We start from the raw sequence: 25,190 nt of genomic DNA on the forward strand, positions 1-25,190 counted from the left end.
GTGCCACTTGGGTTGGGATTTTTGGCATAAACGAGAGCCCCATCAAATGTAGTTGGAATGACACTTTTCCAGTTATAAGGGTATTTGTCTTTGTAAAAGGGCCATTCCGACTACATTTGATGGGGCTCTCATGTAGGCCGCATGTCCCACAAATCCAAGCCTGAATGGCATAAAGTGTCCCTACAGGCTTTGGGGAACCCCGGGACGATTAGTGGCACTTGGGTTGGGATTTTTGGCATAAACGAGAGCCCCATCAAATGTAGTTGGAATGACACTTTTCCAGTTAGAAGGGTATTTGTCTTTGTAAAAGGGCCGTACCGACTACATTTGATGGGGCTCTCATGTAGGCCGCATGTCCCACAAATCCAAGCCTGAATGGCATAAAGTGTCCCTACAGGCTTTGGGGAACCCCGGGACGATTAGTGGCACTTGGGTTGGGATTTTTGGCATAAACGAGAGCCCCATCAAATGTAGTTGGAATGACACTTTTCCAGTTATTTGTCTTTGTAAAAGGGCCGTACCGACTACATTTGATGGGGCTCTCATGTAGGCCGCATGTCCCACAATTAGTGTCATTTGGGAGCTTATCCTTCTGACTCAGAAAGGGACATTTCACCTACACTTGACTGGGGTCTCGTTTAGTCCAAAAATCCCAACCCGATCGGCCCTTCTGTTCCCAGACCTCCCAAACAATATCTGGAGTAGGCTCTGGGCTAGGAGGTTGACACGTATGAGGGGGCATACCTGGGAACATCCAAACAGGTGTGCAAAGTTTCAAGCAAATTGGATGACTTTAATTTTTGGGCAAATTCAATGACATTGCCTCACTTTGCCTGAGATACCAAAATTTCACAATTTGAGGGGCTAGCCCCACCAAACTTGGTGTGTGTGTTCATATGAAGCCACAGACCCTGTCTACCAAATTTGGTGGCTGTAGCACATTTAGATCAAATTGCACAAGTGCATTTCATGTCACCCAACACCATACTGCCCGAATGGCAACTTTTGTCCCGGAAATATTGTTCCGCTACAATTTAACACTGATCCAAGATATCTACGTTTGAGGGCGAGATATTGAACGGTTGAAGAGATATGGCAGTTTAAAATGTCAATGCTGAAGTCCGCGGAGGTGGCCCTCGAATGTCCCTTTCGGTCCGATTCGTCCCCCCAAATGGCCCAATTTGACTCATTCGGCCCCCCAAATGTCCCTTTGTGTCCCCGGTGACATGGGGCCTATTCTGCCATTCCGGGGACATTTCCCATAATGTCCCTTTGTAGGCCAAATGGCCCGTCCCGAATGGCAGTTTTGTTCCCAAACCGGTTTTGGGCGCTCGCCCCCTGGTGGTCGCAAAACATAAAGGGACATTCGGGCAAACTGGTCAAAAACTTTGGAAAATCATAACTCGCTGACCGGAGGTCCCAAGGGAACGCCGTTCGCCCACCTGAGACCTGCCACCCTGCCCTACGGGACGACGACCCCTCCCGATTTTTAGCGGCACTCCTTCTGACCGTTAGGTCCGGGCCAAAAGGGGCAACTTTTATCCTTCTCTCCAATGCAATTGTACTCAGACTGTCCCGGAGGGACCTATGGCCGGCTGGCTAGGATCACTTCTTTCTAAAACCGTAAGGGGTTGTTAAGTGGATTCGGTCTCTAGGATAACCTTTCAGAACTCAGTTGTTAGACATACAATGGCTTTAACGTTTTACTGCCACGAGGAACTTTTTACTACTTGAGCAAATGAATGCACTTGAGAAATTTACTTTAAATGCAGATTAGATATTTATTGCAGGTTATATTTAGTTAGTTTGCAAGGGTTAAGCTACAGCTCACATAAAAAGTTACTACACTTGATTCGTTACTTTAATTTTCTTCTTCGATTATACTCATTAGTTTTAGATGCCGAGACGGCTCGGTTGGAGCTGGATGTTCAATGGTTGCGATGAAAAGGTTCTTTTGGAGTTGTTAGGAGCGAAGGTCCGGCCGGACCCTCAGTCCTCCTGCTCCTGCAGCAGAGTCCGTTCAACACTCCTCAAAACTCAGTACAACGTCTTTCTAGGGCTGCTGCGTCTCCTCCGTTGTCCAGTTGTTAAGAGTTGAGCAGTGGGGAGAGGAAAACCTCCGTCTTTTAAATCCTATTGTCCACGAACAGCGGTCTTCTTTCCGTGAACAGAGACGAAGTCCTCAATACATCAGTTACGATCGTCCGTATCTCCTCCTCGGCGCACTTGGACGGCGCCCGTGTTGAAATCCCAGTTTGCTGTTTGCAAGTCACTTCTTTTATCCATCATTTGGGCTGTCGGCCCCCTCCTGTCCAATACATGATCTCATCTCCCCACCCACTTGAGTGGGCGTTTGGTCCTGAACATGTCCGGACAAGTCCAGGCTTTATCCTATATTATGCCTCTATGACTCATCTCTTGCAAGTATTTTCCTAACCCCACCCAATAACATCTGTTCCTACTTCATTCTTTTTGCTAACTCATTCTGACAAAACATTTTTTCTACATCTCGGCTCCGGTCACACAGAACATTTGTTCATCAGCTTTTACATTTGTTAAATCACTCTATGCATTAAACATTCGTTACATATTGATTAAACATTTTGTTATATAATGATCATACACTTTATCTCTTGATTACACTTTATTCTGAGTATATACTTTGTGCTTTTATATCCTGACTGTCCCTTGAATGTGCAAGCATGTTACCGAGGCAGCTCTGTGGGCTCAACTCTTCTTGACACTGGCAAACGGTGTCCCCATGGGTTCGGTCCCATTCCGCCGAGAGGTGGTCACAACAGATGCCTGCCTCTCAGGATGGGGTGCAGTGTGGCAGAACAGGACTGCTCAGGGGCAGTGGTCTGCTCAGGACCACATAGAGCATGCCAATGTTCTAGAGCTACGGGCCGTGCACCTAGTGGTCAAGCATTTTCTGCCATACTTGAGGGGAAAGCATGTGCTTGTCTGGTCGGACAACACCTCGGCGGTGTTTCACATAAACCATCAAGGGGGCACCAGATCTGCAGAATTGCTACGGGTATCCCGTGCCCTTCTCACCTGGGCTGCCCCTCGTCTTACCAGCCTTCGGGCAATGTACCTACCAGGGGAACAGAACCAGGTCGCAGATTTCCTGTCCCGTCACAAGCCTCCACCGGGGGAGTGGCGGCTTCATCCAGATGTGGTGCAGAACATTTGGGGTCTCTTCGGCAGAGCAGAGGTGGATCTCTTTGCCTCGGAGAGGTCGACCCACTGTCCCCATTGGTTCTCCCTGACGGAGAGGACCAGTCCTCTGGGTCAGGATGCCCTGGCTCACACGTGGCCACAGGGGCTTCTTTATGCCTTTCCACCGGTCCCTCTGATCTTGCCAACACTTCTCAGAGTCCTTCAACACGGCCACAGACTCTTGTTAGTGGCCCCCTTATGGCCAGCCAGGATCTGGTTCTCCCTACTGCACAGACTCTGCTGCAGGACACCCTGGCGCCTCCCCGACAGGAGGGATCTCCTGTCGCAACTAGGGGGTCGGATTTGGCATCCCAATCCCAGCGGCCTCCAACTATGGGTCTGGCCGCTGGAGGGCCCGACCAGCTGCTGACTGGCTGCATAGAGCCAGTCAGAAGAACTATCCTGAATGCCAGGGCACCATCTATCCGGCTGCAGTACGAAAACAGGTGGAGGCTGTTTTCTGACTGGTGTGTGGTTCGGAACAAGGACCCGGTGCAGTGCCCTGTACCTGTTGTACTTGAGTTTCTGCAGTCCCTGTTAGATAAGGGCCGGTCTCCCGCTACCCTGAGGGTGTACGTGGCCGCTCTGTCATGGCACCATGCTAGGGTCGACAAGGGCACAGTAGGGAGCCACAGACTGGTGTCCCTCTTCCTAAAAGGAGCTCGGCGGTTGCGTCCCCCGAACGCCCCGAAGGCCCCGGCATGGGACCTACATTTGGTATTGGACACCCTGTGCTTGCCTCCTTTTGAACCCCTGGCACGGGCAGAGCCAAGATGGCTGGCAACGAAAACGGTGTTTCTCCTTGCCATCACTTCAGCTAAACATGTAGGCGAGCTGCATGCCCTGTCGGTGAGTGAATCGTGTCTGAGGTGGAACTCCGATGGATCGGGGGTTACTTTGTGGCCTAATGCAGCGTTTCTCCGAAAGGTGCTGACACGCTCTCATATCAACCAGCCTATCCAGCTTGTGGAGTTTGACCCCCCATCGGGAGAGGAGAGGTTAAGGCTGCTGTGCCTAGTGCGGGCCCTCAGAGCTTATGTGGAGGCCACCGCTTACATACGGTGGTCGGAGCAGCTCTTTATCAGTTATGGTGGGCCTAAGAAGGGCTATGCTCTTTCGAAACAGCGCCTGTCCCACTGGATAGTGGAGGCCATTGCCCATGCATACAAGGTGAGCGACCGTCCTCTACCATCCGGAGTGAGGGGCCACTCTACCAGGAGTGTCTCCACGTCATGGGCAGCCCTGAGAGGTGTGCCAGTGGAGGATATATGTGCTGCGGCCTCATGGGCCTCACCGAGCACATTCACCAGACACTACAGAGTGAACGTTGCCACCCCTCACCCACTGGGGAGGGTTCTTTGGCCAGCTTCCTCTGCCTGAGCTATACAAGGTGGGTACTTGTGATTCCTCGTGACTCTTTTGGTATAAGTCATCCAGTGTTAAGCACGGCCTCTGGCGGTCAGTAAGGATGAAATAGAACGAAAGTTTACGAATGTAACTACGGTTCTATGAATCCTGGATGACCGCCAGAGTTCTTGGTCACTCGGAATCCCGTGAACTCGCGAGAAGATTCCATAGGACTGAACTCAGGATGACACCGGAACTTATAGACGACGGGAGTCATCTGAGGTCACGAGTGACTTTGTTGATATAAATATTTGACCTGCGCATGCACGAGACGGAAGATATCCAGTGTTAAGCACTGCCTCTGGCGGTCATCCAGGATTCATAGAACCGTAGTTACATTCGTAACTTTCGATTTACCAAGAAGCATTAACACCAATCCGCCAGGTCCCAAATCTTTGTCCACGTGTGTGTCAGGCCATATCCACACTAGGCCGTGTCTCGTTGGATGCAGAGTTCTCAAATAGAACCGATCTCCGTCCACGCGGGAGTTTTCAGCATTATTGGAGCATCCACACGGCAGCCTTCAAGGCGGACAGCACGTGACCATTAACGTACACTGGGCATGCGCGTGATGGTGTAAACAGGAAGTGGATTGCTTGCTTAGTTAAAAAAAAATATGACAGAGTAATAAAGTAGTCTTTAATAATGAAAGGTTGGATTTGATACTTAAGATCTTCCTCTATAAACTCAAACAGACAGTTCGTGGAAAGTTTTAGAAGTTTTATTTTTCAGACGTAGTTACAGCGCTGCGGGTCTGTCTGTCTCTATATATATATATATATATATATATATCTCACATCAACTTTACTTTAAAATCAACACTTACACGGAAACGTTTACTCGATTATGGTCCATAAATGTGGTCAACACACGTCGATCACTCGCTTCCTCTGTGTTGTTGTCTGTTGTTGCCGTGGGGGCTGATGAATGTAACGTTAGCTCCGCCATTGGGGTATTCCTTCATGAGATACGGCATCAGGGGATAAGCTGGGTCACCCAGCAGAAAAAACAGGGACATCATCTTCGCCCTGTATCAATTCTTTAGGGCATTTTCTCCATCATTTAGGGCACAACATCATGCAACAGGTCCGACTCGCTAGCTTCTAAGCTAATTTTAACATTACCGCCATTAAGGCTGCTCCAAAACTCCGGCGTGGTGTGGCTGCTCAGTGTAAACGTAGGAAAGGTGGAGTAGTGTGGATATAGCCTCAGACAGCCATGTCTCAGTCAAGGCTGAAATCTGCCACTCTGAGTTCATGGCTTTAGCGACCCTGCACCTGCACCTGCAGTTCATTCTAACAGCTCACTGAAGCTCCCTCTGAACAGACTCTCCATAAATACTAATGAGGACCTGGACATTCTAGTTTGTCCAACAAGTGCTCTCCACTACCCTTAGGTTTGCTCCATACAGATGCAGCAGTAAAGTGGAGCTGTTGTTGCGCTGTGACAACACATCTGCTTGATTAATCACAATACACGCTGATGCCAGCCTCTTAAACCACCCAGCCATGCCTTCATAGCAAACTTCTTTGTAAGGAGCCATACATGACATGTAATGTCATTTCAAAATGTCTGCCATTGTTCTCTCTTTTGCAGGTTATTTAACCGTTTCCATTGAACCTCTTCCTCCTGTTGTCATTGGAGACACAGTCACACTCAAGTGCAACTTCCAAACAGACAGCAACCTCCGAGAGATTGTATGGTTTCGGGTGAGCACACAGGTGAACTTAATGCAATAACAGCTGCTTGACAACTTCTCTCTTGATGAAACTCTCTCCTTCTTCAGCCCCAATGTGCCTGTTAGAAGATACGCATGATAGATGTAGAGTCAGACATATAGGTCAATAGGTTTTGCCTTAACCCTGTTTTGTGAAGAACGATGGTCTCGTGTTAGACTTGGGAAATATGTGACTGCTGATGACTTGTTTGGTGGTTGTTGGTACAAACAAGACTTAAAGTCTAGCTAGCAGCCGGTGAGCATAGACTGTTTATAAGAAGTGTATATATTCACTGTGAAGTCACCCATTGGTTTGTGGACTGCCGTTTCGAAGCCCTGAGTTTGGCATTTTGGCCGTTGCCATCTTGTTTTTTGCAACCACAAGTGACACAAGTGGTGGAGCGAAGTACAACTGAGACATTATTAGGCAACCAAAACATTACAATAAACTTTCATAAGCGGAAAACAAACTGTGAAAGAAGAAAACACGGACAGTTCCCAGACCGGACAACTCTGTGGTAGTGACCTGTCAATCACAGTAGCCCCGCCCTAAAGCATCCCCTGCTTTATGGTCTGTTTGACTCTAAATGGACCATAATGTACTAAATGAACATCATGCTGTATTGAAGAAGACTTGAAACTAGAGATTGAGACCATAAACTCATGTTTACAATGTTTACTGAGGTAATAAATCAAGAGAGAAGTAGAGTAATTTTCTCATAGACTTCTATACAACCAGAGGAGTTGCCCCCTGGTGGACACTAGAGAGAATGCAGATTTAACACACGAAGCTTTGGCTTCACGTTTCAGAACCAGTTGTCGCCTGCCTGAGCATGTACTTCGGCACAGCAGTGCTTTGAGCTAATTGTTAATGTCAGCATGCTAACAGTCACACATTGACAATGCTAACACAATGCTGTTTAGTGTGGTCACCAACTAATGAGAAATATTTTGACAATGTACAGAGCCCAGGAGGTGTCATGAAGAAAGAAAAACACTAATATGTGCACAGGATTTAATAATTGTTACTCTCTAATATTTTGTCAGCACAATTAAGTAATTTGCGCTTTCAATTTAATAATTTGTATTATTGTAATATGGGGATGGCCCTTTGAAAGGCCTGGAATTACAAATTTGTTTTGATTTGCCATTTGAAAATGTGTGTAAGCTATTACTGTTAGCTGAATGAATAGTGACACACTATTTCTTAAATCTAAGGCTGCACATTATCTTATGTGCCTACACAAAACAGGCTATTTCAGGACTTGGTCGACATACTTTTCACCAATTTCTGACATTGACCAAAGTATTCATGAATGTATCAGATCAATGATCTGCATGTTAAAGTTGCTGCCTGAACCACGGAGGGATACGGCTGGCTGATTCAGCCTCGCTTGGCCAACCGCTGTACTGCAAACATATAATGCCCTGCAGTCCATAAAGCATTATCCCCAAAGCCCTGTGTTGTAAGACAGACATCTATAAACTGATGACAGAACTTCTCTAACTGCAAAAACAGTCAGTTACGACTACTAAGTTTTCTTTTACCGTAAAACATGAAGGTCCAATATTGGTAAAAAGTTTCCAAGTGGCTAGAAAAGCTATGCTTGATATCATCCTAACTTAGAGTCTATAAGACTTAATTGAAGTCCACATGGTCACAGCTACTGTATTCAAACTCAATGATGCTAATGAACCTTTGCCTCTCAGGTGATTGAAGGAGGCAGTGCCAAACAGAAGATTTTTACATATGATGCCATGTATAACAGCAGCTACTCCAACATGGAGGACAACCGCAGACGGGAGGACCTCGTCTACCAGTCTACTGTGCGGTGAGACAGGCCACTACTACTGTACAAGTTGTGTTGTGTTCTAAGAACACAATCTCTAACCTTAAGAACATGAGAGGTGATCTTTGTGTGTAATTTTTGTACAGGCTTCCTGAGGTCCAGATGGAGGATGATGGCCTATATGAGTGCCATGTGGGGATATATGACAGGAGCTCCACAGACAAAGTGATTCTAGCCTCTGGCAGCATCGCCCTCACTGTCATAGGTATGTATTCATATCGGAGTAGTCTCATGAAGCTTAAAAACGTATGTTTAGAGAAAAAGTCAAGGGGTCACAAAATTCTTCAGGATTCCTCAGGATTCATCCCGTTGGCACCATTGATACCAACTTTTACAGTAGGTCAGTTGTAATAGATCGATTTGTCAGTGTGGACCAAAGTGGTGGACCGACCGACTGACATTGCCATCTAAAGAGCATCCTTATTTCAATCAGGAAAGATAAGTCCGATGAGGAAAAGATAATTGTGTATTATAAACAGATGATATGCAATGATAAAGTCTTCAGAGTCTTTGGCGCTTGGACTTTACAGGGACATTTGTAACCGAAGGGCATCTGCCCTGACCAGCAGAAGATAAACCCCCATGGAGTCCAGACACTGGTGGTGCTGATGAGGCTGGTAGAATGATGAGTTGATGAAGCAGATGACTCTGATGAAGACTGGGTGGTGATGGGGAGGTGGAAGGTTGCGTAATAGCAGGCTAACAATGTCATTGTTTTGTTGTCTAACCTACGCTAGAGCTTCATAGCATGGCCGAAAACATACCTTCCAACCCCTCTAAAGCTCAATAATGAACACGTGGTATCTTGGTGGTTGAATCAGTACATGAACATAAATGTAGAAATAATCCTCCTGAGACTTCCTGCAGGCTTGTTGTCACAGTGGCTCTCTGGCTCTGTACTCATCATGAGGCTGAGGTCCATCTGAACATCTGACCCTCAAATAGAAAGCAAATCAGCATATTTCCCAAAATGTGTTCCTCTGTTGAAAGTGTCATTGAATTGATTTGACATGTAATAGATATAATCACCAGCATAGTGACTCACCATTGTTTTTTTCATTATTTGACAAATACCTTTATAACTTTATATTTTGCATGTATTTTCCCTCAATGGATGGAAAGCACTTCAATGTTTGAGTGCTTTGTATTTTCTCTGCAGTGCCTCCCAAGTCCATCTCTGTGGTGGCAGCCAACAGCCCGGCTCCTTTCAGCCGCTACGAGGCCCACAACTTCTCTCTGGTGTGCATTGTTACAGGAGCAAAGCCAGCTCCCATGGTGAGACGGAGCCTTTCTGCTCTTCATCCCTCTTCAAGGACTCTATAGTCATGCTTGCGTAATTGCTTTGTGTGCTAGGAAGGAAAGCTTGGAAGCACCATTGGATTTAAAAAGTTTAGTGCTCACAGACAAAGAAACAAAACAAACAATGGCTTTGCTTAATGCCACAGCAGAGCGCCGGGCTGTACTCTCTGTGACCTCTGGAGATGTATGGAGGATTGGTAGAAGGGAATTGGACCACAGCGGCAAATGTGATATGATCATAGCCCAGTGAAGAGTGGTTTCTCATGTCCTGGTTGAGACACACATATCAGTGAGATGAAGAGAAGCAATCATAATGTAGATAAAACAAATCTCTCTCTGTTTGACGCAGCATTGGGTTATTGTTGTTGTGGTCAGTCATGATTATGGGAAGCATCAATCTCTCCGGTCACATCACAGGACACACAGTAAGCTGCCCACTGACACACAGATATCTCAGACTACAGCAGTGTGTACAGCAGAAGAACAGCTGTCTAATTGAATGTTGTTGAAATGTGGATTATTTATATTTATGTGTCTGGATGATATTAAAGATTCTATCACCTATCATTTGCTTTAAATGACCTCGTTACATGTATGGGCTAGACGTGTCAAACAGATCATGTATTAACTACAGATAATGTAATGAAAATATCATATATCATAATAATCTATAATGTAATAAAAATGTTAAGCACATGATATAATCAGGTTTTGAGTATAATGAAGCGTGTCATTACATGGTTGGTGGGAACCCAGTGAGGGAGACCTAAGACCTAAACAAGTTCTATTAGAAACCTGAAATACAAGTATGAGCATGATGTCTCCTTTAAGTGAAGCATCTAATGGGAACACTCCCACACAGACAGTAATGATGAAAAGCTTTACACCTGCCTGGTCTCCATGTCCTCATCCACCAACTATTCAGCTCTTACCTCTTATGGACCTTTTCTGTAACTGAGAGCACACAGCAGACATTCCAAATGGAGCTTCTGTGTTCCCGTTGGGCTCACCTGTCTTTGTCCTGGCCTTTCAGGTGTACTTCAAGCGGGATGGTGAGTTTATTGATGTGGTGCCAACTGCCCAGTCTTCCTCCTCAGTGGAAGACCAAAGCAAAGGCCAAGGTCTGGAAAAGAGCTTGGACAGGAGCCAAGCAGGGCACTGGAGCTCCCGGGCCCTCACCAGTCGAGACCTCGATGACACCAAACTCCAGAAGTCCCTGTCCCTGCTGGAACAAGAGGGGAAGCTGGCTCGGCTGGGCCAAGATGGCCCCAATAACCCCAAAAAGGGCCCAGGGCAAGGGTCCGAGTCGGACCCTGAGACAACCAGCGAGGTGATCCCCGAGACGGTGGTGAGCCGGGAGTTTCCGCGCTGGGTCCAGAGCAGCGATCCGCTCTACTACTTCCAGCACCGGCAGCAGGCGGCAGGTGATGGCACCACGGAGGTGAGAGCCATGCTGACCTGGAGCCTCAACCCCCAGCTGGACAACGAGGCTCTGTTCAGCTGTGAGGTCAACCACCCTGCTCTGTCCATGCCCATGCAGGCCGAGGTCACACTGGGTGAGTCATGCACCAACTCGCACTGGCTGAGGTCAGGTTTGAATGCAGACACTCTCCTGGTACAGTGCTGTGGGAAAAATGAACAAACAAATCATGTTACTCATACTCTAAATGGAATTTAAATGTATCTGTACGTATGGATGCAGACCTGGTACTTACTACTTCCATGGAGTAGCGCATCGTCACGCTCACCTTCTACCGAGCTTAATATACAACCAAGATAACTGGCAGCGGTCGAGATGGAAGCATTAGAACCTGAAACAGTGGTGAGAATTCACTCAAACACTGCCACAAAGTGAAGCTTACTTTAACGCACTGTTGGTGACTGACACATTTTCCCATAATGCCTTGCTGTAGCTGTGCAAGCCCTCGTGAGTTCAATACTATTGTAAATCCACAAGCTTGAGCTACATCCTGTGGCACAAAAGATGCACAATGACTCGTACTTAAAAAGCTATAAAGTTCCATCTGTTTTAGAGGCTGGACTGTGGATTCACTAACGCAACATACACGACTCATGGACGACTCTAGGGAAGTGGTGAGTCTGAGTTCTTGTGATTAGAGCAGTGATGGAAAGAGGCGTATGGTCAGTCAATCCTCGTTTTCAATAGAATTACTCAGACCACCTGGTTCAGTAATAATAAGGGAGCCCTGACACAGTTCATGTGCAGTTTCATTATACGCAGCTCTCATTATACGTCTCATTAGGTCTCTTGAAATGAACTCCACATTTTTAGGAGGACAAATTCAGGGCTAGGGAGAACATGGGCAATTCAAATAGAACTTGGAACAATGAGCAGTAAGTGGGTCATCCTGAGCCTTCAGCGCAGTTTGCATTGCTTCACTTCAAATGGTTTATTCCACAGTTGCGTGAACAGGAGGTGGACATGTTCTCTGAGTGGGCGGGTACATCCTTGAAATGTGGGTAGCCACATTTAGGTCACATACTAGGTCATGCTAGGTATTACATGTTTCCTATTATTCAGACATATAAACGTTGTACAACAGCAGTCCAACAGCTGTTTTACTTTCCCATCAGCTGCTCCCAGAGGACCCAAGCTGTCCATGAGCCCCAGTAAGGCCAAGGTGGGAGACACAGTGCGGATCACCGTCCAGGGCTTCCAGGGACCTTCTGCAGTGAGTTTCCAACACAGCGGCTCTTTGAACATGGACCGCTCTGTGGAGTTCATAGAATGTCACCAAAGGGTGCGGGTCAAAAACAGAGTAGAAAAGGCACCTTGACCACTTCTAAAGTGTATCACAAGTTTTTAAATTGAATTCCTTCCTTCCAGGCAACAATTGGATTCAGTTCCTTTCAGTCCATTCTGAAAACCAACCCGAGAGACTTGTGTTATATTTTCTGTCGTGTGGTACAGTGAAGCTGTTGAGAGCAGGGACGATGGTAGAACTCTATGGGGTCAGATCAGTCTCAATGATCACAAATGCACACAGAAGGATTTACAAATACATTCCACTGCACAAATAAATAAATTACGATTTATATAAATATTTTAAAAAATCACAAATATATTCTGCATTTGTAAGTATTTCTGTGTGGATTCTTTATATTTGTTTGTGGATTTGTATGTATTTATTTGTGGATCACACTGCATTTCTTTGCAAATCGATACAGAATATATTCGTGGATGAGTGGAAAGTCTCGCTCGGTCGGGCTAAAGAGGTTGTTATGGAATATTTCTATGCAGATTTGGAAGAGAAGTTGGTCTGTTCAATATGTTTAATGAATAAAACAGAGTCTTGACTGAATGATCAAGGTTTCAAAATAGTCAATTTATTGCTTGCACGCAGAGAACAGACACTCAGCCACGTATTGCAGTGAACTGTGTATTCGCTCTGAAGACACCACTTCACACATGACATTTATACATTCAAGAGTGACATGCACAGAGGAAGTATGACAGGAAGACGACGGTTGAGTCTCGAACATGTGTTGGGCTCAAAAGCAGAAACGCCCGTAAGATATGCTGATGGAATCAGTTGCGGTCACAGCAGAGGCTGCGACCTGTTCTCTGACCTGTGCACTTTTAAGCGCATGGAGACGTTTGTGGTTAGCAGTTTATTTCCTGTCACGCTATGAATTCTGTCTCCACAGCACATTTGACAGAAGACATGTGAAACATTTTTATCACTACAAGGTTTTAACACACTGCACAGAATGTAGATGACTTATTGTTTTTGTCTTCTAAAGGAAGCATGTGGAGCACCATCTATGCTGCCCAATAGATGGATTAACATTGTTATGATAGTGATGGTGTTCCACAACACATTTAAATGCAGATGGCTTCCCTCTGTAACAGTCACATGTTCCCCAGATCCTGGAGTATTCCTTACATCCCAATGGTGGTTGTGACAAGCTCTCTTCTTCTCTGCCAGTCCTCCAGTAGAGCAGAGAGCCTGAGGCACCAGAGGGCCACAGATGACTGAGACTGTGCTGTAAGGGCCCCGAGGCTCTGAATCAGTCAGTGTCATCAGGAATATCTTTCCTTACCGCCTCATCCCTCACTCCCTACCCTGGTGTTCTCATGTTTCCTTACCTCCTCATCCCTCACTCCCTACCCTGGTGTTCTCATGTTTCCTTACCTCCTCATCCCTCACTCCCTACCCTGGTGTTCTCATGTTTCCTTACCTCCTCATCCCCCTAACTGTCCATGCTGGATCTGTCCCCGTTGTTTTAAAAAGCGAACTAAGTTATGAGCATTACGTCATCTAGCCAAACCTGTCTTGTGTACAGCTAGTACAGAAGCTTTGCATGTACTGTTTCCCTTTCCCGCTGTCTGATTGTGAGGTCAGGCTGATCTGATATCAGCTCTTTGGCTGCAGAATCTCCGTCAAAGTTCTCCTCTCGGGTCTTGGAGGAGTAGACCTCACGCTGGTGCTCGCCTGTAGAGACTTCTCCTGACGAGAACGCGCAGCTAGGGGGGCAAAATCTTTTTGACCCCACACTGAATCTATTTGAGGGCGCTGATTGGCTAAATTGTATGTCACTCATTTATATCTTTAATCAGCAATTGGCTAAACTGCTTCATAGACCCGCCTCTTTTGGGCAAAAACGATTTTGCCCGCCTAGCTGCGCGTTCTGAGACGTGTCGTGCACACAGGCGGAGAGCACGAGCAGGAAAAGCATATATTTTGCGCAGATATCATATTTTACACATATTACTGGGTACATTCCACAGTTCAAAAACACAAATATTGACAATTTGTATAATTTATGATTATTATAATTTTTGTTTTTTTTTGTGTTGCTCAAGGTGGGGCCATGTCCCATTGCCCTCTATTGACCAGCCGCCCAGTGGCCGCTCAGCCACTGGTTTTAATGGAGGACCTTCATCAGACTCACAATATTAAACACACAACAAATACACTATGAATAACACTTTACTTTGATTATGTCATTGAACTGTTTTCTAAAATATGTCTCAAGATCTATTAATACAAATAATCCCCTCTCCTGCTCTCCTGTCTGTCCCTGATCTCCCTCTCTGCCTATCAAGGCAAACAAACACTTAATATTACATGAAGTACAGTATTTTGTAAAATAAGCAAGTCAAATAGTGGCTGGGCGTGCGGTCCCAGATATAGGATGAACTCCTGGTGCCTGTCATCAAATGTGAATGCCAAATGAGCAGAATGTACATTTTCACTTTCATTGAAATTCAACAGTAATAACTTTATGATCACGTTACTTTAAAGCTTTGTTCGCACTGGAATGCTCATCTAAAGTGTTATTGTCCTATTTCAGTCACCATGGGTGTGTGTGTGGTAATGTACCTGACAAGGGAACAATGGGAGTGGATGGGTATATGTAGGGAGAACTCAGGGCCTGTGGAGTAGAGAATGTGTTAGGAGAGGAGGGACAGAGACACAGACTGACAGAAGATCAAAACATATATAATTCACCTTATCAAACCGCGTGAATTAGAAATGAAGGCCTATCTAAAATGTGTCTGCTTCAATCGGCAGTTGAGATACATAAACAGCAAAACACTGTCGCTCCTCTTCACTTTGAAAGAGCAACAAGAAGAGACTCTGATGGTGTAATGTCATCACTCACTCAGTCTGTAGTGTCACAGGTGTTAGATCCTGGGGTACTTCTGGCCCGATACGGGGCTACTTACTGACTCAGCTCTCTATTAAAAGATTGTCGAGCTGGTGTTCTTGCAAGGGAACTCTCCTGGCTCTGCTAACTGCCGTTACTCCCGACGTCTACCCTGCTTCCTCCGGTCTGAGTGCACTCGGTCGAGGGGCCACCCTGGCCCCGGTCGCTCCTACCAGTCGCGTCAGTTCTGGCAGCTTCCCTCTTCTGGATCCGTGCTCTTGGTAAATGCCAGGTTAGGTTTTAACGGCTAGGATTACTTCTAAAACCGTAAGGGATTGTTAAGTGGATTCGGTCTCTAGGATAACCTTACAGAACTCAGTTGTTAGACATGCAATAGATTTAACTTTTTACTGCCACGAGGAACTTTTACTACTTAAGCAAATAAATGCACTTGAGAAATTTACTTTAAATGCAGATTAGATATTTATTGCAGGTTATATTTAGTTAGTTAGCAAGGGTTAAGCTACAGCACACATAAAATGTTACTACACTTGATTCGTTACTTTAATCGTCTTCTTAGATTATACTCATTAGTTTTAGATGCCGAGACGGCCCGTGGGAGCTGGATTTCAATGGTGCGAGGAAAAGGTTCTTTTGGAGTTGTTAGGAGCGAAGGTCTGGCCAGACCCTCGGTCCTCCTGCTCCCGCAGCGGAGTTCGTTCAACAGTCCTCAAGGCCCAGTACAAAGTCTTTCTAGGACTGCCGTGTTCCTCCGTTGTTCAGTTGTTAAAGTCGAGCAGTGGGGAGAGGAAAATCTCCGTCTTTCAATCTTTGTCCACGAACAGTGGTCTTCTTTCCGTGAACAGAGACGAAGTCCTCAAATACTTCAGTTGCGATCGCCCGTATCTTCTTCTCAGAGCGTCTGGACGGCTCTTGTAGAAATCCCAGTTTGTGGCTTGCAAGCGGCTCCTTATATCTTTGATATGGGCTGTCTGTTCCCCCCCTCCCCTTCTGAACACATTATCTTTATCCCACCCTGTTGTGTGTGCGTTTAGGTTTGGAAAGCACCTGACTTCCCTTATTGTCTCCGTGAGTCATCTCTTGCAACAGACTTCGCAGCCGCGTGTCTGTTTCCCTGACTCACGCCCAAAACATCTGTTTCTGATTTTACCCTCTTACTGTTCCAAACCTTCTCTCGTACACACACTTTTCACGTCTCAACTCTGTTACACAGATCATCTTTATAATCAGTTTTACATTTGTTAAATCACTCTATATGTTAAACATTCGTTATATAATGATCATGTACTTTATCTTTCGATAACACTTTAACTATTGATTTCTGAGTATATGCTTTATGCCTTTCATCCTGACTTTTACCCCTGATCGTGTATGCATATTTTCGAGGCAGCTTCCTGTGATCTCAACTCTTCTCGACACAGGGCAACATTATTATCATCATCTGTACTAAACTATCTATTACTTTGTTGGTGATTGCATAACACTGTTTAGAAAAAGACACCAATTGCAACACTTCATTATTGGTTTCATTGGGTTGAATCTCACAGCTTTACCTTCAGCTGTTCACTGAGCTGCTCCAGTGTTACGGGTTAAGAACATTGCTCAGAGAGATCAGTGTTTCACCTCAGCTCACTTTGCAACTTGACCCTGCAGCTCTCTCCTCACACACCTCTGTGTGTGTGTGTGTGTGTGTGCTTCCACAGAGCGAGGTCTTCCCTGAGCCCATATTCACCTGGACAAAGGTGGGTGGGCGTCTGCTAGATGGCAGAGAGGAGCATGACGGAAGGGAACTCATCCTGGAGAGAGTTCCTGCTGAGCTTAATGGATCCATGTTCTGCTGCACGGCCCAGAATCCTCTGGGCTCCACAGACACTCACACCCGCCTCATCGTGTTTGGTGAGTCTTTTTCTAATAGTTTATCATTTGTTCATAGAGCTCATACTCAATGTTTGATTTGCTGTTTTTACAGATAACCCAAGACTGAAGAAAGGAAAAGAACATGTCATCGGTAGGTCGTTTGTCATAATCAGTTCAGGCTCTGTTACTGTTACTGTGGAGGCATCCTGTGAAATATTTTAAGTAATAACTCAATTTGTATTTTCATCACTTATTTTAATTTTAATTTCATTTTTTGTTTTATAGGATTTCATTACAATTTCATAGAAACTTTTTTGTTTATATTCTATAATGCTAATTCTCCCAACTACACCTCTCTTTCATGCCACTTCATTTCATAGTGTCCCTTTCATGACAGGAGTGTTGTCTCTGCCCTCTCAACTCTCAGCTGTCACAGGGCGAGGACATAACGAGTATCACACCATATCTTGCTGTGATACTAAAATTTGACATTTAAGAAACATGTAAAAAAAAAATGGTTAAAACCATAAAATACAATCTAGCAAATTGTAGACACATCAGAAACTGTCTCTCTCCAAATGCAGCAAAGATATGTATGCATGCCATGATCCTCTCACATGTCCTACTGCATTACATGTTGGGGGCAGGCTGGTGAAACAGCCATAAGACCTCTCCAGTCTCTATATAAGCAAACAATAAAAGTTCTGGACAAAAGGCCGCTGCACTTTCACCATTGTAGGGTACTGGAGAAGCATAATCGACTGAGCTTCAACAATTTTAGATTGTTCTCAAATGTGTGCCTGGTCTATAGACTTTTAAATGGTTTGGCTCCTCCTCCACTCCGTGACTTTGTATATACTCGCTCAGCAACTTCTATTTGATCAGCGAGAATATCCTCTACACAAAATGGTATTGTACAGTCGTACAATACCATTTCGCCACACTACTTTTGGTCAATCAGCGTTCTCTGTAAAAGCAACACAGCAGTGGAACAGCCTGAAGGTGTGAGGAGCTGCAGCACTATTAGCACTTTTAAAGCCAACTTGAAAAGTCTTTTAAAAACTCCACAACACTGCACACACTGACCTCAATTCTTGTGGTCTTTTCTGACTTGATTTTATTGACAAACACAAATTTTTGATGTGCTATTTGTGTGTAGCGTTGTATTGGGTGTCCTGTATATTTTTTGTGGTATATCTCTGTGTTATGTGTTTTCCTTTTACTGTGTTGTTGTCTTGTCCTTGTTTGACCTGCCAAGGGACTGCAGATGCAAATTAGCTTAAGATACAATCTGGTACAGTGCATCGAATGGAGACATTTATGTTTAAACTGTACATGGTCCCTTTTAAATAAATAAAATAAATAAATAGACAAAAGGATAGGGCCCAGGATCCATCCTTGAGGTACACCGTAGGTCAGGCTTTTAAGACGGGATAAACATGACAAACAAGGAGCAACGGCTGGTGGGTAGAGGTCATTTGAAACTCAAAGTGAAGCAGACCATACCAGACTTTTGCAACTTAGAATGTATCAGTTGACAGACTTTGATGGACCTGATGAGGCTTGTGGGTTGGTAGTTGGTAGTTTTTGGTGCCATTCCTCACATGAAAAGGAAGGAAACAAAACTGAAACACTCCGAAGTCATCAACTATGGCAGCTTGATCAGTGGCCCTAAGCTAAGCTGTGCTCTATGTGGCGTAGCTATGGTGGGAGTAAAGGAGGAAGTATGGTGTTCTATGTAGCAGACATACGTTTTTAACAAAAAACACTTATCCTAAAACGAACAAAGTCATTTTGTTGCCGAAACCTAATCAAGTGGTTTCTTGTTAAAACAGAAGTTTATTTTGAAAAGGCGATGTAACAAGCAGAAACTGACGTAGAAAACGGACCCTAGACGGGTTGAGAAAGTCACGGTACTGCAGGAAGCGTGTGCTCACTGACGGGATACATCTTTAGTTTGTGGCTAACAATAGAGCTCCCTGCACGGAGGAAGAGAAGAGATCAGCCTCTGATACGCTCACTATACTTGGTACAAGATATCCAGTGTTGGTTTGGGTCTGAACATGAGATTTGTTGTTCAAATAATCACCGATATAGACTTCTCCTCTAGTGGGAAGTTGTAACAGTCAACATGTCACAGTCATGGTGCATAACAGTACGAGTCTGGAGCAGCGCTCTGTAATGCATGCTGTCTTTGTGTGCAGCCATTAACGCAGCGGCCAGTTGGTGCTGCCTCACATTAACCTCCATGTTGCTGCTGCTGAGCTTCACCTGCGAGCTGACGTGACCCGAGGCTCTGCTGCTCCTCCACACACCACCACCCACATCTACCTGAGGCTCCGGCTCGTTAATGACCCCCGGCAGGAGCTAAACCCCCACCCAGCTATTCCACCAGCGCTGGACCTTAAAGATGCAGCAGGACTTCATCTCTGGGAGAGAAGACAGATATTGAAAGCGCATTAGCCACAGAGCAAAGGTCCAGATGCTGATCGGCATGCCGTCACACTGTGAGCAGCTCTGCTGATGGGTGACTCTACTCTGACTGTTTAGGAGCTTTTAGGCGACACTAACTGCATCATACTGAGGGAAACGTTGGATATAGTGTGATGCAGGGCCGACACTAGATCACAGGGAATAATAGCAGTGGAGATACTGATCGGCTAGATGCTGGCCAATCAGCAGTCACCTCGCATGCACACTCCAACTGCACAAAAATGTGATATTATTATGAATAAGTAGAGGACAGATAGAGCCACTGAAAGTGATCAAAAACCTGTGACCATCACAAACAAGAGCTGCTCAGACCAGAAACAGACCAATCAGGTGTTCACCGCTTCAGATCACACACTTCATTCTGTGGGATCTGGAGGAGTTTGAAGGTTATTTCAATTCTCAGAAATCAACACATTTGGAACATTAGTAACTTTTATTCCCTTGTGCAACACAGCTGCTCACCTGTAGCTCCAGAGTGACTAGTTATGTGTTTGCTCCCCTTCCACCGAGTCTCTGCAGACCACATCAAATCCTGTCATTTATGGAAATGCTTCTGTAACAGTTGATTGCATTCATTTTCTTCAGGGAGCATAATGTCACCGCATCATGAATCAGGATCCTTCTTCTCTTTTACTCCATGACTGTAGAAGCGCTTTGTGCTGATGACATGTTTCCGTGTTTAAATGATGGATGGATTGGGAATCCAACAATATGTTACTGGAAATGATTAAAAACTCCTTCGTAAAACACTTGCTTCCAAATGATTGTATCCAGCTTGGTGTTTGCCACTCTGTTTACATTTTTTGGTGCATTTTCGTAGTTTCCTCTCGGATGCGTGCTTGCTCATGTGTGGGGGCGATACACTCAGTGCCCAAAGGCTGATGCCCAGAAACATCCTGACTACAGCAAAATGAGAACATCCAGGCAGACGCCAGCTTCTCTGAAGACACAGACACCACCACACACTCCATGGTTCAGAAGTAGGGCTGGGTATCATTTTAAAGTTACGATGCCAGTGCCCTTAACATGAGGCCAACACCAATAAGCATCATGTGAATGGAAGCTGTGTCCCGCTGGCTAGCCGCCGCTCTGCACAGCGCTCATACAGCAGTTAGTACTGATAGACCTCCTGTTGGGAACGAGTTATCAGCATTTAAGAAAACTCAATTATTGACATCAATAGAATTATTAATGTCAGTAGGATTAACGATTATTAATAATAACGGGGACCAATAACCAAACGATAAACTAAGTCTCATAGTTGGTGTTCACTCACAATGTCAATACTCTGAGTACTGTTACACATTCAGAGTGAAAGTGAAGGTTTAAGTTTGAGCAACAGACCACATATCAGCTGTTATCACAATACATGCACAAAGTAACCACAGACAGCTGCTCTTTAAAGTATAACAGAGTTTATTAAGTTCCAATAATAATATCTAGTCAACTAATATCTAAACTAACAACTATACATGTATGAACATGCTATCTAAAATCAACAGACTATTTAAAAGAGGGGGATATGTGTGTGTGTGTGTGTGTGTGTGTGTGTGTGTGTGTGTGTGTGTGTGTGTGTGTGTGTGTGTGTGTGTGTGTGTGTGTGTGTGTGTGTGTGTGTGGGAGGAGCGAGGGGACAGCTCAGGCCACGTATGACGTAGTCTGGAACGTGGCGACGTCTCACCAGATGACTCGGGACTCAAAAACGGCGGACAGCCAAACGTAGACCCTGTTGTCTCTACACGTGCCTGTAGCCGTTAGAGCAGACCCGTAGCTACTCGGGGTGTAACGGTTCACAAACTTCACGGTTGGGTTCGGTAGGATACAGTGGAGCCACGGTTCGGTACGTTTCGGTACAGTAGAAAACTATAAATGCCAGAGAAATGTACTTGATTTTAAAATATATTTATTCATTACAACTAACATCATAAAGTTATTCAGGTGATGTGTGTTACAGTCAGGTGATGCGCGTTACAGTCAGGTGATGTGTGTTACAGTCAGGTGATGCGCGTTACAGTCAGGTGATGCGAGTTACAGTCAGGTGATGTGCGTTACAGTCAGGTGATGTGTGTTACAGTCAGGTGATGTGTTACAGTCAGGTGATGAGTTACAGTCAGGTGATGCACGTTACAGTCAGGTGATGCGTTGCAGTCAGGTGATGTGTGTTACAGTCAGGTGATGTGCATTACAGTCAGGTGATGCAAGTTACAGTCAGGTGATGCGCGTTACAGTCAGGTGATGCGCATTACAGTCAGGTGATGCGCGTTACAGTCAGGTGATGCGCGTTACAGTCAGGTGATGTGTTACAGTCAGGTGATGCGCGTTACAGTCAGGTGATGCGTTGCAGTCAGGTGATGTGTGTTACAGTCAGGTGATGTGTTACAGTCAGGTGATGTGTGTTACAGTCAGGTGATGCGCGTTACAGCCAGGTGATGTGTTACAGTCAGGTGATGCGCGTCACAGTCAGGTGATGCGCGTTACAGTCAGGTGATGTGTTACAGTCAGGTGATGCGCGTTACAGTCAGGTGATGCGTTGCAGTCAGGTGATGTGTGTTACAGTCAGGTGATGTGTTACAGTCAGGTGATGCGTTACAGTCAGGTGATGAGTTACAGTCAGGTGATGCGCGTTACAGTCAGGTGATGCGTTGCAGTCAGGTGATGTGTGTTACAGTCAGGTGATGTGTTACAGTCAGGTGATGAGTTACAGTCAGGTGATGCGCGTTACAGTCAGGTGATGCGCGTTACAGTCAGGTGATACGAGTTACAGTCAGGTGATGCGCGTTACAGTCAGGTGATGCGCGTTACAGTCAGGTGATGCGCGTTACAGTCAGGTGATGCGCGTTACAGTCAGGTGATGTGTGTTACAGTCAGGTGATGTGTTACAGTCAGGTGATGTGTTACAGTCAGGTGATGCGAGTTACAGTCAGGTGATGTGTGTTACAGCCAGGTGATGTGTTACAGTCAGGTGATGTGTGGTACACTCAGGTGATGTGTTACAGTCAGGTGATGTGTTACAGTCAGGTGATGTGTGTTACAGTCAGGTGATGTGTTACACTCAGGTGATGCGCATTACAGTCAGGTGATGCGCGTTACAGTCAGGGGATGCGCGTTAGTCAGGTGATGCACGTTACAGTCAGGTGATGTGCGTTACAGTCAGGTGATGTGTTACAGTCAGGTGATGTGCGTTACAGTCAGGTGATGTGCGTTACAGTCAGGTGATGTGCGTTACAGTCAGGTGATGCGAGTTACAGTCAGGTGATGTGCGTTACAGTCAGGTGATGCGAGTTACAGTCAGGTGATGCGCGTTACAGTCAGGTGATGTGTGTTACAGCCAGGTGATGTGTTACAGTCAGGTGATGCGTGGTAGAGTCAGGTGATGTGTTACAGTCAGGTGATGTGTGTTACAGTCAGGTGATGTGTTACAGTCAGGTGATGCGCATTACAGTCAGGGGATGCGCGTTACAGTCAGGTGATGTGCGTTACAGTCAGGTGATGTGTTACAGTCAGGTGATGTGCGTTACAGTCAGGTGATGTGCGTTACAGTCAGGTGATGTGCGGTACAGTCAGGTGATGTGTGTTACAGTCAGGTGATGCGCATTACAGTCAGGTGATGCGCGTTACAGTCAGGTGATGCGAGTTAGTCAGGTTATGCGCGTTACAGTCAGGTGATGCGCGTTACAGTCAGGTGATGCGAGTTACAGTCAGGTGATGCGCGTTACAGTCTGGTGATGCGCGTTACAGTCAGGTGATGCGCGTTACAGTCAGGTGATGTGTTACAGTCAGGTAAGGGAATTTGGGCTTTATGGCAAAATTTAACATGGGGCTTACTGGGCCACCGGCACTTTGTCTGGACGGTGACAATGTTCCGGAGAGACGGCCTACATCCCATTGAAAATTTTGGGAAAACTTGGGCCGTTGAGGCGAGAATGTGTAGTCAGTGGTCAAATCCTATAGAGGGCGCCCTTGACCAGTGGATGACCAAAATGGGAGGGGCCAGGCCCAAAAGGGTGTTTTGTGCCTTTCGGGTGGAAACCATGGAAATGGAGGGGGAATGGACCGGTCAAGCTCCCAAACATGGAAATGGGCGGGGCATGGCTCAAATGGGGCGATTTGTGCCTTTCGGGTGGAAACCATGCAAATGGATGGGGAATGGACCGGTCAAGCTCCCAAACATGGAAACGTATCAGGTATCACCATATGATGCCACAAACATGTCGGAATGTTCCTGAAAAAAACCAAAAAACTTCCCAAAGGGCTAAAGACTTCTCCTTTGGCATGCTGACTCGAGTCATCGGAGGGAGTGTGTGGTCCAAAATTCAGGCAGTTTCAACCTTCTTTACCCGAATTATGGTCAGTTTTTCCACATTGCACCAATTGCACCAATTTCGGCCCCTGATCCTGTTTTTGGGCACCTTAACTTGGACCTACGACCTCTAGATTTGGATAATTTAACCTACACGACCCTCTCTTGATTTACAAAAAGAATGTATTCCTCTATCTTGCTTTAAAGTATTTTTAATGAATTAAAAGACTGTTAATGATGTGTACATGTTGCTGTTTCTGTTGGGTGCAATAAAAACACTTAACGTACACGTAACTGGCTTATCATTCCATAATTGACATATGATGGACACAAGAGGACCCTCTTCAAGGTCCAATTGGATTCAAGTCATTAGCATGCCGCCAGCAGGAGATAGCTTTCCAGAGGATCTGCAGATTTGCTGCTCCATGTGCTCATTCAAGTCATCAAGGGGAGTGTCTCGTTCAATTACAACACAGTTCCAACCCTTTTCTGAGAAGTTATGACATTCAATACTTTCCATTCAAATGTAGTCGGGATGTCCCTTTTTGGAAAATGAGCCTTTTCGGATAAAGGTCAGTTTTCACTCTTTGGGGTCGGCAGGAGATTTTTTCCGGCCCCTAAAAACACAAATAAATGACATTTTTGACATGTAATTGACAATTCTTGGACAAAATTGAACACTCTACTGGGATTGATTGGTTTTGTAGCATTAGCACGTTGCTAACAGAAGATAGCTTTCCAGAGGGTCTGCAGGTTCTATTGCACCATTTTCCCATTCACGTCATCAAGGGGAATGTTGTCATGCAATCTCCCATCAAATTCAACCATGTTGTGAGAAGTTATGACAAGTTGAAGGATGGGCCGTTTGGGTAATCACTTTCCATTCATTTTATCCTTCAAAATGCCCCATTCAAATGTAGGCCACCTGCTCCTCTTCCCGCGCAGGCAGGCTAAGTGCTAGGGAGTCCAATCCAACTTGAATGTGCCTCATTGGGGCCTGTCTACAACATATTACAAAAGCAGGGCTCTGACATCTTCAGAAGTAAAAGATGGTCTGGTCTCATCAAGAGTACGACAGGGTGTACAGCTTAGGGGCGTGTACCCCATGCTGAAGTCTGAGTTTGATACAGACAAAAATCAGTTCTAGATAGTCTAGAGGGATTTTTTTCAGGTGGTCTTATTGTAGGCCTTGCCCACAATGTGTGTGCATAATCTGGGGGTTCTAGGACCCATATTTGAGAAATTATGGCCATTCTTGCATATGCCAAAAAATAAGTGAATAAGGCCCCAATTAAGCCCAATTAAGCCCTTTGTGGCTGTTTTTGGGGACCTTAACTTGCAGCTATCAGGCCTAGATTATAGGTGTGTAATGGTGATGAGCCCCTCTTTGAAGCAGAAAAGGATTTAA

General features: G+C 45.5%; 1 protein-coding gene across 1 annotated transcript in view; it reads left to right on the forward strand.

The window, feature by feature from the left end:
• The window catches only part of LOC306780611 (immunoglobulin superfamily member 21-like), a gene marked incomplete at its 3' end in the record, with an annotated part of 35,444 nt that extends 16,168 nt beyond the window's left edge, over positions 1-19,276 (forward strand). The window contains exons 2-10 of the mRNA XM_079273046.1: positions 6,226-6,338; positions 8,057-8,178; positions 8,283-8,401; positions 9,356-9,471; positions 10,529-11,051; positions 12,091-12,188; positions 16,836-17,028; positions 17,102-17,140; positions 19,194-19,276. Of these exons, the coding sequence (XP_079129172.1) occupies positions 6,226-6,338; positions 8,057-8,178; positions 8,283-8,401; positions 9,356-9,471; positions 10,529-11,051; positions 12,091-12,188; positions 16,836-17,028; positions 17,102-17,140; positions 19,194-19,276 (1,406 nt within the window). The remainder of the gene's footprint in view (positions 1-6,225; positions 6,339-8,056; positions 8,179-8,282; positions 8,402-9,355; positions 9,472-10,528; positions 11,052-12,090; positions 12,189-16,835; positions 17,029-17,101; positions 17,141-19,193) is intronic.
• Between the last annotated feature and the right edge of the window lie 5,914 nt (positions 19,277-25,190).

The sequence above is a fragment of the Melanostigma gelatinosum genome, assembly GCF_949748355.1.
Source record: "Melanostigma gelatinosum genome assembly, chromosome: 8".
Lineage (NCBI taxonomy): Eukaryota > Metazoa > Chordata > Actinopteri > Perciformes > Zoarcidae > Melanostigma > Melanostigma gelatinosum.